General features: G+C 40.6%; 1 protein-coding gene across 5 annotated transcripts in view; it reads left to right on the top strand.

Annotated features, from left to right (window-relative positions):
- CCDC7 (coiled-coil domain containing 7) overlaps positions 1 to 12,925 on the top strand; it is a 146,081-nt gene that overhangs the window by 40,198 nt on the left and 92,958 nt on the right. For all 5 annotated transcript variants that reach the window (XM_080973928.1, XM_080973927.1, XM_080973929.1 and 2 more), the window contains exons 18-19: positions 2,804 to 2,871; positions 12,316 to 12,646. In XM_080973928.1, the coding sequence (XP_080830054.1) occupies positions 2,804 to 2,871; positions 12,316 to 12,646 (399 nt within the window). The remainder of the gene's footprint in view (positions 1 to 2,803; positions 2,872 to 12,315; positions 12,647 to 12,925) is intronic.

The raw sequence follows: 12,925 nt of genomic DNA, 5'->3' as shown, positions 1-12,925 counted from the left end.
CCCTTTAATTACCAAATCCATTACAGCCGCTGGAGAGGAATAAATGTTATGCGGTGGAGTATGCGGAAGGTGGATCCATTCCACAATGTTGACACCCGAGGGGGCAGCCGATTTCTGTGAGTAGAGAATGGCTGTAGGCAGCAAAGGTGTGGAAAAAATTGCCAAGGATAACTGCACATTGTGCAGAGTGTCTATGCGATCCACCATTCGGTCTCTTAATAAAGCATTAACCTGTTGTAAGGCTTGTAGCATTTCTTCTGTAACTGGGATGACTTCTCCGGGTAGGTTGTGTCCTTGTAAGGCAAAAACAATGGTGACAAGGTGCTAGTAGGCAGATTAAGGTAATTCTTTATCCAATTCAGGTGTCCCAAAAGTTGTTGAAGGTCAACCAGCCGTAGGCGGGCAGGAAAAGACAATTGGGGAACAACCGGAATGGCTGCTTGTTGTGTCAATTTATGTCCAAGATATAACATAGGCAAAGTTTGCTGAACCTTATCTGGGGCAATACACAGTCCAAAATCTGTCAGGGCAGATGTAAGGTCTTTTAATAATTCCACTGATATGTCCTGTGCAGCCACAAGGATATCAATTGGGTGGAGGCTTTGACAGGCTGGCGCTTCTCCCCCGACACCCAAAACCTGCGCAGCTGCCTTTGTGGGCCATTCGGGAGGCCAGTCTTGTTTAGCAATCACAGTAACATCTGCCCCTGTATCCAGAACCCCCTCTACCTCACGTCCACCCAGTGTCATTTTTAATGTAGGGCGCTGAGCTGTGAGAGGCATTGCAGCAGCAATTAAGGGGATATTTGTAGGAGTTGTGACATCCGCAGGGAGCAGTATGACTTTAGCCACTGGCGTGCCAGATGAAAGACCTAAGAGGGGGGCTGCTTGCTTAATTGCAGTCCCCAGTGGCGTCGGCGGAGGCTGATAATCTGGTGGTCGTGGCGGAGTAAAAGGTGGTGGTATTTCATATATCCGGCGGTGCAGCCGGATATATGAAAGGCATATTCAGGACTGTTTTTTGTTGTGGTTGCAACGAAGCCAAGAGGATGTTTTTGGGCGTAAGAGTTGCCATGCAGCCACGGACTTTAGCCCAGGCACTAAGGACGTGAACATTTATGCGGCCATGGCCATGAAAGTGGTCGCCAATCCTATCCCAGTCTGGAATTTCCCATGTCCCGTTGTCAGGGAGCCATGGACAATGTTCATCTATGGCCAGGATCAATGCAATTAGATCACCTTCAGGTACTTGCTGTTTATTTTCCCGAAGGAGGTGCTGCATGTCTTTTAAAAATTGTTTCTGAGGGTTGGAGAGCGCAGAACCCATGATAAAAATAGAAAAATAGCTACTCACCGGGGATCCGAAGATGAGAAGGCGCCTTGAGCCACAGCCGGGCGGGTGAGTAGCAGTGAGGACCGTCTTTGACAGCACGCGTCCTGGAAGCCGTTCAGGCAATCACACGAGGCACCATTTGTCGGGGAACCAGCCCACCAGGTGCGGAGGAAAAATGACGAGGAGTCATGGGTGAAGGTTTAAGCAAGGAGTGAGCTCTCCCTCCCAGCAGCCTTGCATGTTTATTAGCCTTGCGCACATTACATCATGTTGCATATACACGTGTAGCACTCGGGTGGAAAACAGCTAGGGTTTGCATTTCTTAGAATAACTATTCTGTACCAGGACATACTCCAGACAGCATGACAGCCGCGTAAGCTTTGCGGTTTAGGCAGCGCGACACTGACCCAGGCGTGTGGGGGGAACAAGTCAGCAGATGCTTCCTCTTGCACAATCTTGCACAAGGGTGCTATTTTTCTATTGCATCCCCACACTCAACTGTAGTTAAAATACACAAACAGTGCACATCAAGAAATAAAAAGAAAAAGTAACACATCATTTTACACCTGCCAAAGCTCTCAGACCCCCATCGTGTGCAAGTCAAGCAACATTTAAAAAAAAGAAAAGAAATAGTAACTGGGATTTATTTATTTATTTATTTACAGTACACATGTCTACTCAGACTCCCCCCCGCCCCCGTTGAATTAAATAGGATTTACTTCCAAGGAAGTCCATATAGGACTGCAGCCTATATGGGAGTAGGGAGAGAATTGAAGTATATACAGTGCTATCTTGGTTCACGAACATAATCCGTTCTGGAAGTCCATTCAACTACCGAAATGTTCAAAAACCAAGGCACAGCTTCCGATTGGCACAGGCACCCTGGAAACAATAGCCAACAGCCGCATCGGACATATGGCTTCCAAAAAATGCTTGAAAACCGGAACACTTACTTCTGGGTTTTCGGCGCTTGGGAGCCAAAATGTTTGAGTACCAAGGCGTTAGAGAACCAAGGTTCCACTGTACTCCTCGTAGCACTGAGCTGGAAACATATTACATTCATTTTGCTCAACAGATGATCAGCATGCTATTTTTCAGAATTCAGAATTCTTTTCTAAATATATGATGCAATACCAACCTAAATCTTCCTGTTGTATGAATGTTTCTTCATGGTTGTAAATAAGTGAGATTTCAGGCATGATACTTACGATAAAAAGCAGTATGTTTGCTGGGAGCAGGGCCACAGTGAGTAGATCTAGCTCTTGGCACCCATGAGTACAGTGTGAAGGCTTCCTCCCTGTAGGTGTTCGTGCTGTGTATGTGGGTGCCAGGAGCTACTTGGCGGGCATAGTGTAGGGGTCTGGCTACTTGACACACTCCTCACTCATGTATTAGATGCTGAATAGGGCTATAATTTCCATTCCATTTGTTCTACAGTTCTGTATAGTCTTACATAATTTTGTCTCCATAGGCTGATTCCAAAAGTGCGAAATCCAAAGATTCTGCAGAAATAAGAAAACGACGTCAAACAACAAAAGGGTAGGCATACTTGAAAGTTTATATCTTATTGGTAAGATAATGCAGTGCAGTGCTGGAACTTTATATACTGCCTGACTGTGAAAACAAACAAACCTCAAAGAAGTTCACAAAAAGGATACAACAATCTTTACATAGGGCCGTTTGTTAACACACATCCATGAGTATGCTTAACATATGGCTGTTACAAAAAAGTAGTGGGATTGCATGATTGGGAAGCTTTGATTTCTGTCTTTCCAGAGTAGCATTACAATAACAGCTATAAACAGTGACTTTGACTACAAGGCACTGTAAAATAAAAATGTGATTCCCCTCCCCAGTCATATTTTTTTAAATGTATAGCTTTCTGCTTTCTAATGTGCTTTTTGTCCCATACTAAGAAAATGTAATATATCAAGAGATGTGAGACTGTGGTGCATACATACTATTTTGTTTTTCCTTTGCTGTTACAGTACACAATTACACTTTTTAGCTGCTACTGAAATTTTAGATATACTTGATGGCTAAGATATTAGGGATAGATGAATCTGTCAGTTTCAGTTTCTCTTGGTTTCTCACTTTTCCAATCTTAAGTTTAGTTAGTTCAACATTTCCACTTCAGATTATTAATTATTAATTAATTAATTAATTAATTAACGACCCTCATGAAAATTCACCAGCAATTTAGTGTGCATTTCTCATTCACAAATTTGTGGGTTATTTTCACTAGCATATGCATTTGTGTGCACATTCCCCCCTAATACACACATATATTGGTTTTCCTGTGGCACAGTGGTTCAGTGTGTCTGGCAGTTAACCAGAAGGTTGGTGGTTTGAGCCCTACCAGGGACAGCTGTGGGCAGGATTCCTGCATTGCAGGGGATTGAACCAGATGACTTTCAAGGTCCCTTCCAACTCTATAGTTCTAAGATCCTATTAAATATTTTACATATTTTACTAAATATTTTTAATATAGGAATGTATAAAAATAACCTTCCATTGAATAATTGAATAATCTTGTGGCACCAAATGTATTATGGTATGAGCTTTTGTGGGCTCAAGCCCACTTTGTCAGAAGCATGAAGTGATATATTAGTTGGCAAGTATGTAAAGGAGCTACTCTCACATAGCTATGCTATCATTCACAATGTGATTTGAAAGACCTTTAAATTAATAGAAAAACTTCTATTGAGAAGAACAGACTTTAGCTCACAGCAAGGTTTTCTGGTCATGGGCAGCCCATCCTATTTTGCTGCCTGAGGTGAAAGCGGAAGGTGCTGTCACCCAGCTGAAGCTTCACTTACTGGGGTTGTGCAGTTGCAGCTTCTGTGTTCCAGTGAAATATTGTGAGGAGTCTGCGAGATCTTGGGGGAACATAAGAGCCATGGTTGCTTCTCCTTACTTCTCCACTAGCAGCAGTGGGGGGTAGGCAGCAGGCAGGGCACCCCACTGCCATGGAATAAGTGAGAAACAGCAGCGATGGCAGCAAGATCTCATGAGAGCTGCACAAGATCTTGTCAGAAGCTGCAGCTTCTCTTGATTTTTGGGCAGGGGTGGGTGGGATTCCTTCCTCCTAAGGCAGTTGCTGCAGTCCACCTCAAGAGTAGGCTGGCCCTGCGCCTGCTGTTCATCTATGATCCCATTCTTGTTTTGAAGAATATGTCAGAAATCAAAGAAACTTTATATTGGAGGGTAGTATATATGTAGGTTAAGCATGAAATATCAGAAAAATCACAAAACACAACAGGAATACATTGAATTGCAATTGGGTATAACAGAGACAATCCAGATATAGCAGCAGTTAAAAATATATATTAAATCTTGATATTAAAATATAACCTAAAATTGTCATTTAAAGCCTTAGTCATTTGAAATATTTGCTAATGATAATAATATTTTAAATATCTGCTTATAAAGTTATAGAATCTCCTTACTTGACAGTTTTCACAGAAATTTTAAACAGGTTTTTGTATTGAATCCTATCCTTCCTCTCAAACCATTCTGCATGTACTCAGAATGAACCTTCACTAAGACTGCATCTCTTGGTCACTTGTGTTTCTTATTGGCCTAAAATACACATGTGTATGGAATCCAGAGTGGTAGAGCAGATGTTTTACATGCAGAAGGTTCCAAGTTCAATCCCATCTTCAGCTGGAGTTTGGGGTGTCCCTTGCTTTAAATCCTGAAGAGCCAGTCTTTCCAGTCAGTGTAGACCATACTGAGGTGGATGGATCAATGGCCTGACTCAGTATAAGGCAGCTTCCTATGTTCCCCTTTCACACCTCCCAAGTTTAGTGGTTCACTAACTCTGATTCAGCTATATTTATAACAGCTATACTGGTAAGCAATATAAATGAAATCTCTCTGTAGAAAAGATTTATTCCAATATTACAGCCTCCAGTACAGATTACTAATATTTTTTCTGAAGCATTTTTTTCCTGGCAGCGTACCTGCCCTGAGAACTACTATTCTTTTACTTTAACTTCATCATATAGAAAGCCTGACACAGTTATTGCACATCATTGTAGCTGTGTGCTCCGAAGCGTGTTGTATTCCTTCCTGGACTGCTTTTGTGTCTATTTCATGTCATTACCTTAAAAGGCAAATTCTATGACAGCTAATATATATAAGGCAAAAACCGAAATATCTCTTCATATATTTTGCTAGCAGCCTGCTGATTCTTTGTCTTTGCCCTGAACTCTGCTTGTAACTGTTAATTATCATAAATTTATTTTATAAAATTTATACGCTGCTTGATTGTTTAAAAACCCTCAAGCAGTTTTCCTGATTTTTTCTGATTTGTGTACTTTGTGCACTTCCAAATATGGGAATACACTAACATAGATAACAGGTGAAGCCTTCTATTTGGAAGTAAGGAGGCACCAGTTCTCCTCCCTTGCACCCATGGAATGAATGCCTTGGGAGCTCAGGGAGATGGCATAATCGTACTTATGATACTCATTGGGGTTCTATTTTTCTGCCATGCTGTTTAACACCTATATGAAATTACTGAGGCAGATAGTCTGAAGATTTGAATTGTGATGCTGTCAGTATGTTACCCATAACCAGCTCTCATTCTCCGTTGCATATGAGCCCAGGGTTAGATCAGGGGAAATAAGATGAAGTTCAATGCTGTTAAGATGGAAGCTCAATTTTGGAGGATTCAGGACAGGCAAAGGAAAACTTTCACACAGTGCATAACTGTGGAATTTGCATCTACTGGAGGTAGTGATGTCCACCAACTTGCATTGCTTTAAAAGAAAATTAGATAAATCAATGAAAGATAAGATTGTTATTGGGTGCCAGCCACAACATTGCTATGTTATACCTCTGTGGTTGGAGGCAGCATCCTTCTGAATACTAGTTGCTGGAAACTAAATGAGAGGAGAATGCTTTTGCACTCAGGTCCTGCTGCAGGCTTCCCAGAGGCATCAAGCTGGCCATTATGAGACCAGTATGCTGAACTAGATGGGCCATTGGCCTGGTTATGCAGGCTCTTACTATGTTCTTAGTTACTGTTGGTAGATGTTTCAATGGTTCTGAGAAGTGGTGTTGATCATTTCTGTTGCAGTTAGTTAACAGGTTTATAGCTCAGGCCCAAGGTATAAACCTGTCCAGCATTTAAGATTAGGTATTCAGAGACCTCTCTCCAGAGAGAGAGAATTTTTAAAGTGATGCTATTCTGTTTCAGGAATACCATCCTGAGAAGTTGGGAAGTACTTTTATTATCATTGTTTCAGTACAAAGTTGTTTCCATTATATTTATCAAGCTTTTAACTGAGTTTTAGTAGTGTCCTTGCTGCTTTGTTTTCAGCAATTGATTTTATTGTGATTTGATTATGTGATTTCTTTCTGATTTCAGTCTCCTACTTGTGACTGTTGTTTCTGTATGTGTGTTTTAATGTGGCCACCATTTTAAAAAAAGTAGTATTAACTTTCCCCCCTTTTCGATTATCTATTGCTTTGGAAAGTATTAATGGAAAAGCAACTTATAAACATGTAAAATAAATAGTTATCACAGCTATCACAGTTCAAGGACACATTCCAGCCAGTCAAAAGCAGTTGAGGAGAGCATGGAGTAAGGCCACTGAGAAGTGTGGCCTAGAAGGAGGCATGATCTCAGGAAAGTCCTGAAGATCAGGTAGAAAGGCTTGGAGGGCTGCATTTAGCCCCTGGGCCTAAGGTTCCCAGCCCCTGATGTTCAGCTTACTACTTACAAAGGTAAAAAAGGATGAAGTTAATCTGAACTACGAAACAGTGAGATAAAGGACGGAGTCAAATATTCAGTTATCATATTTACAGGGTTAATTTTCCTTACACATATGAGGTAAATCTGTGCTGCTACCATGAATATTAAGATTAATGTATGGCACGTATACAATGTTACAGTTTCCAGAGAGGTAGCCATGCCAGGTTGTGGAAGTAAAAATCCACCCTTTAATTTATCATGTATAAACTGTTGAGGACTACAGCTCATCTCATCAGGTGCAGGCCTGTTATCCTGCGTTGTCAGTATTATTACACATAGGATTCTTTTTGGAAGGTGGAGGGTTTGCAAACAGTGCTTATCCAAATCTACTGTCAGTTTTAACACAATTTTTAGGAATTATAAATACGTAACTGTTAAAGAGCACTGACAGAACTTTTTATTAAAATTAATCCCGGGTTGCTCTTTAGGTCTTAAAAGAATTCCTGAAAATCTTTGAAGAATCTTCCCCCAATTCCACGAGGAGTGAAATAAAACCAAAACAAGGATGCTGGGTCTTGCTGCTGAATAAATAAGACGGTTTGAGCTTCAATATGTTCTGCAATCTTATTAAACTTCAAGGAAAAACACCAATAGAAAAGTTTTGATGCCCACCTTAGCCACTTGTCCTTTAGTCTTCGTCTGTTAGTTCATTCATACGTATTGGCCACATTCCTCAAATTTAAGTGCCCCAAATGGCTTATGTAACTCCAATACAAAATAACAAAAGTCAGATGTAAAGCATTTAGCACGATTGTGAAGACAAAAGGTAGTGCTTTTTTCTGGGCGGACACAGGGGACGCATACCCCTAAATATTTTATGAATCTAAGTTTTGCCTCATTGAGGGGCAGTATTTCAATATGAGTAGGAAAATGAGAGTACCCCTAAACATTTTTTAGGAAAAAAGCACTGCAAAAGGGTAACAGAAAATGAATTCCAAGGTAACCATGGGTCTGATCTTGAGTGGCGCCCAGGACCTGCTGCGAGATGTAAGTGTCATTGAGCCAATTGGGAACAGTGACTATAATGCTATTAAATTAAATATACCTATACAGTCAAGAAAATCCAACATGGTCAGGCTGATTTCGAAGGAGGAAACTTCCCCCAGATAAGATTTGTAAAAAGGAAGCTGAGAGGAAAAGTCAAGAGGGTCAAATCACTGCAGTGACACTGCAGATCAGTCAAGGTACCACAAGGGCCAATAAGATGCCAGCATGAATATTGAGCAGAGTCAAAGAAGCTATTGTAGACAAGAAGGATTCTTTCCAAAAGTGGAAGTGTTGTCCAAATGAAGACAACAAAAAGGAACACAAACTTTGACAAGTTTGTAAGCGAGAGTAAGGGATGCTAAAAATGAATTTGAGGAACACTTTGCTCAAAACATTAAGACCAACAATAAGTTCTTTAAATATATTGGTAGCAGGAAACCATCTAGGTAGGCGCTTGGGCCTTTGGATGACCAGGGAGTCATAGGTGTGCAAAAGGAGGATAAGTAGATTGTGAACAATTGAATGAATTTGTGTCATCTGTCTTCATGACAGAAGATATAGGCAGATCTCAGTGCCTGAACTAACTTTTGTGGGAGGTGAGCCTGGGGAAATTAAGGCATATAGTGGTAATGAGAGATGAAGTTTTGGGCATAATAGACAATGTGAGTAATATTATTTTTTTTTTGTAGAGTCAGCAGCCATCCTCTACCCATCCATCCACTTTTGGTGAATTCTCTCAGATGTTTTACAGTATTGGGCAACTTCTGCTCTGGCAATCACAAGTTACAGTAGTACTTAGTCTAGGCCTCAGATCCAAGACTGGTGAACTGGACTACTTGATCTTAAAGGATGGCATTGATATAGTGGACATAACAGAAACCTGGTGGAATGGAGAGAACAAATGGGACATATTTTTTTCTGGATATAAACTCTACAGGAGAGAGGGAAATACATACTGAAGATGGTGTATCTCTGTATGTCAAAGAGCATTGAGTCCAGCAAGATAAAAATCCCCAAAGGGGCAGACTCCTGCACAGAATTTTGTGTGTAGTGGAACTGGGCACATGAAGAATTCAGTGCTAGGAATGTGCTATTGTTCCCCTCATTCAAATGCTCAGGGAGATATTGAGATGAGGAATCAAATCAAGGAAGCATTGTAAAGAGTAAATGTTGTAGTTATGGGTGACTTCAACTACCCTCACATAGGCTGGCTGCATATGTGTTCCATTCATGACAAAAAGGTAGAATTTCTAGATACCATAAATGACTGTGTCCTAGAAAAGTCATGGAAACAACCAGAGGGGTTATTGACCCTGGACCCGGGTCAAAGACCCACTTTGGCACCCCATCCCTGGATGCGTGTTTGCGTACATACACATACAAACAAACACCTCAACAAATTTATTCATAAAAGGTAAAAAAAGTAGACAATATATTATTTGAATGCAAAGGAATCCTAAGAAGTATTATGACTGTATGACCAAAGGGAAAATGAGCATCCCTTCCAGTAAAAGCAAATTGTGCAGCAATTGTTTATTTGAGTTCAGGTTTTGAATTGGATTTATTTGGCCACAGGATCATTAAAAGACTGCATTTCCATAAGATCAGCCAAGACCCTCTGGTTTCCTTTTAAAATGCTTTTCTCTCTCTCTTTGAGGCTTTTTGTCACCCACCCCTCTTCTTGGTTCTGAGCAAACCCTTTCAATGAGTTTTGACGTGTAAATTTACTCCCAAATAAGCTTTAACAGGGACGCGGGTGGCATTGTGTGTTAAACCACAGAGCCTAGGGCTTGCTGATCAGAAGGTCGGCGGTTCGAATCCTTGCGACAGGGTGAGCTCCCATTGCTTGGTCCCAGCTCCTGCCAACCTAGCAGTTTGAAAGCACGTCAAAGTGCAAGTAGATAAATAGGTACCGCTCCAGTGGGAAGGTAAATGGCATTTCCATGCGCTGCTCTGGTTCTCCAGAAGCGGCTTAGTCATGCTGGCCACATGACCCGGAAACTGTACGCCGGCTCCCTCGGCCAATAAAGCGAGATGAGCGCCACAACCCCAGAGTCGTCCACAACTGGACCTAATGGTCAGGGGTCCCTTTACCTTTATGCTTTAACAAGATTCCTTTCAATTTTATTTTTATTTGATTACTCATTTTAGGAAATGATAATTTTGTAGTCATTTTAGGTTCCATATATAGTGAAGAAATGCTTTTTGTGAATCTAAAGTAGAAAGTGCCCTTCCATTACAATCCTAATGCAGAGCTTGTCAGGGAAATGCCTCAGGCACGAAAAATGCTCACATACTCCTTACTTTCCTATATGTAGATCATGTATAGTCTGTAAAATGACTCATCTTTAGCTATTTAAACTCATTAAAAGTTCTGAAGGAGTCATAGAATCATAGAATTGTAGAGTTGGAAGGGACCTCAAGAGTCATCTAGTCCAACTGTTTCTCTTCCTCAGCTTCCTGCCCCTCCCTCCACCCCTCCAGAATTTCTTTCTCACACAGTAGCAAACCCACAGAGGATCCTATTTAATCCAAGTTCCTAAGGCTGCTTGAAGTGTAGCAAGACCAGCACCTGGAACCCTAATGCTCTGTATTCTGACTTTTGAATATTTGTTGTAAACAGCTTTGGGCATAGCTCACTGTGACAAGGTGGCATCTAAATAAACTCAGTCAATGAGAGGTAGAGTTGATATGAAATGGCAAACTGGAGAAACGGTAGTACCCAAAATGTGTATTAGATGCATATAAACATGAGTTCCTATTGTCCAGTGGTAATTGCCAGAATCCAGCTTTGGCATTTAGAGTGGGGAAGTATTTTGCTCCTGCTACATTTTTAAAAAATGTGCTGTCTAATTGGGAGGGAGAAATGTTCCCATCTAATGTACTTTTAAAGCTGATTTGGCTCCAGACATAACCCAAGTGATGCATCTTCCTTCTCTATTAGTACATAAATAATGAACTGCTTTTGAGGGATTTTCTACTTTTTCAATTATTTTTCAAAACTCCAGCCATTTGAATTTTTGCCTAAATATCTGTTAAGGAACTTTGCAAGGGATTCCACTGCTTTATTTGGCTTTATTACTTACATTTTATACCCTGTGTCTACCTTGCATATACTCTCAAAGAAATCAAGCTATTTTGTATCAATGTGCGGACCTTTTGCCTTGCTTACTAGATCGTCTTTTAGTTTAGTCCAGAGCATGCCACATTTATGGTCCTAGAACTGACTCTGTGTTTTCCTATGGTATCACAAATAGAATGATAGCGGCTTCATTTTAGGATATAATCTCCAACTCACAGACATCTCTGTGTGGGATTGTTACCCCATTGTAAGCCTCATTTTTAAATAACCACGCCAGTTAAAAAGATAATAAACAATTTTGCTCAAAGATCACATTTACCTGAGTTCAAGTATCCAATTTGTATTGCACCACAGTTTCACCGTAATATTCTCTGTGACGTAGCTGAGAGAGCTGAGTGGAGAGACAAACATCACTGGAATAAATACTGTTGTTGTGAACTGAATCACTTTCATTAAATGAAAGAAATGACCACCAATTATATATATTTTGTGAGTGGGGAGGTGCCTGCACATTTATTTATTATACATCTGTTAAAACAAAGAACATTGTTAGCTCTTCAGCTTATTCTTTCACAATATACAACTCTGTGCCCTTGTTCTCACATCGCAATAAGCCAAGTCTTGGCTTAGCATGAATGTGAAAATGTGTAGGCTGCAAGAAAGGAATTGGCAGCCACTTTGCTACACCCTGGTCTTTTTTGCTACCACACTGCACTGAGCTGAATTAAGGTTTGGCTTGGCCTGTCATTCATACCTGAGCTTGTAGTTAAGCTCTTTCTCTCCAGACTAACCACCAGATGTAACCAAGGTTTGTTCTTGGTTACAACTAATGGTTGGTCTGGACAGAACTGAACCATGAGCCTTTGTTTGGATGACTGGTTAAGCGAAATCTTGGCTTAGCTTGGCATGCCAGCAAAAAAGGACTGTGGAGGAGAAGAATGACAGCAAACTCTTTTCCAGGACACTGCACAGTCACTCAAAGGCAAGGTTTGTTTTAGCATGATATGTGGACCAGGCCTGTAGTTGACGAATAAAGACATACAAGTTTACTGGTTCCATTTAACTTTATTTGGGTGGCGGCAGAGGGGAATAAGTAACAGCTGTTTTTAAGCTTTCTTAGCTGACAATCCCTATGTTTTAAATCTTAAAGTGCGGAGAAAAAAACATATGGCAGTCCTGTTTCAGAACCCTCACCATCGCCTCCAATTGAAGAAAAGCAGTTGCCTGCTTTAACAAAAGTTGTGGAAGAAACTGTGTCAGGAACCTTAGATAAGTCTCCTGAGGAAGTGCTTCCACCTGACTTAAAAAAAAGAAAAACCACCTCTCCTGAACTTAATGTCCCAGAAGAGACAAGAAGTTTGCCCACCAGTGAGCAGGAAGCTTCATCGCTTCTTTCAGAAATCGAAATGGAAGATGCAGCTCAACCTAAGACAATTATGAGAGATACTAAAAGGGTATCAGCAGCTATCAGTCCAGAACAGGTACAAACAGCTGCTAGTACAGCAAATGAGAAGAATACTTGATGTCAAAGAGGACGTGGTGTAGTATTATTATTTACTGAAATAATTTAATATAGTTGGCTATATTCATATATTGGTAAAAATAGCTATATATGAGCAGCAGATACTGTTATTATGTACATAAAATATTAGAATATAAACAATCCATTTAATTATAGTTCTGAGAATATTACATGTTATCATTTCAGAATGCCTGTGTACTAATGGAATGTTAATACATTCATGTTTATTATTTGATAA

Source organism: Podarcis pityusensis (assembly GCF_964106645.2).
Source record: "Podarcis pityusensis genome assembly, chromosome: 12".
Lineage (NCBI taxonomy): Eukaryota > Metazoa > Chordata > Lepidosauria > Squamata > Lacertidae > Podarcis > Podarcis pityusensis.
This window is presented reverse-complemented; position numbering and strand designations above follow the sequence as displayed.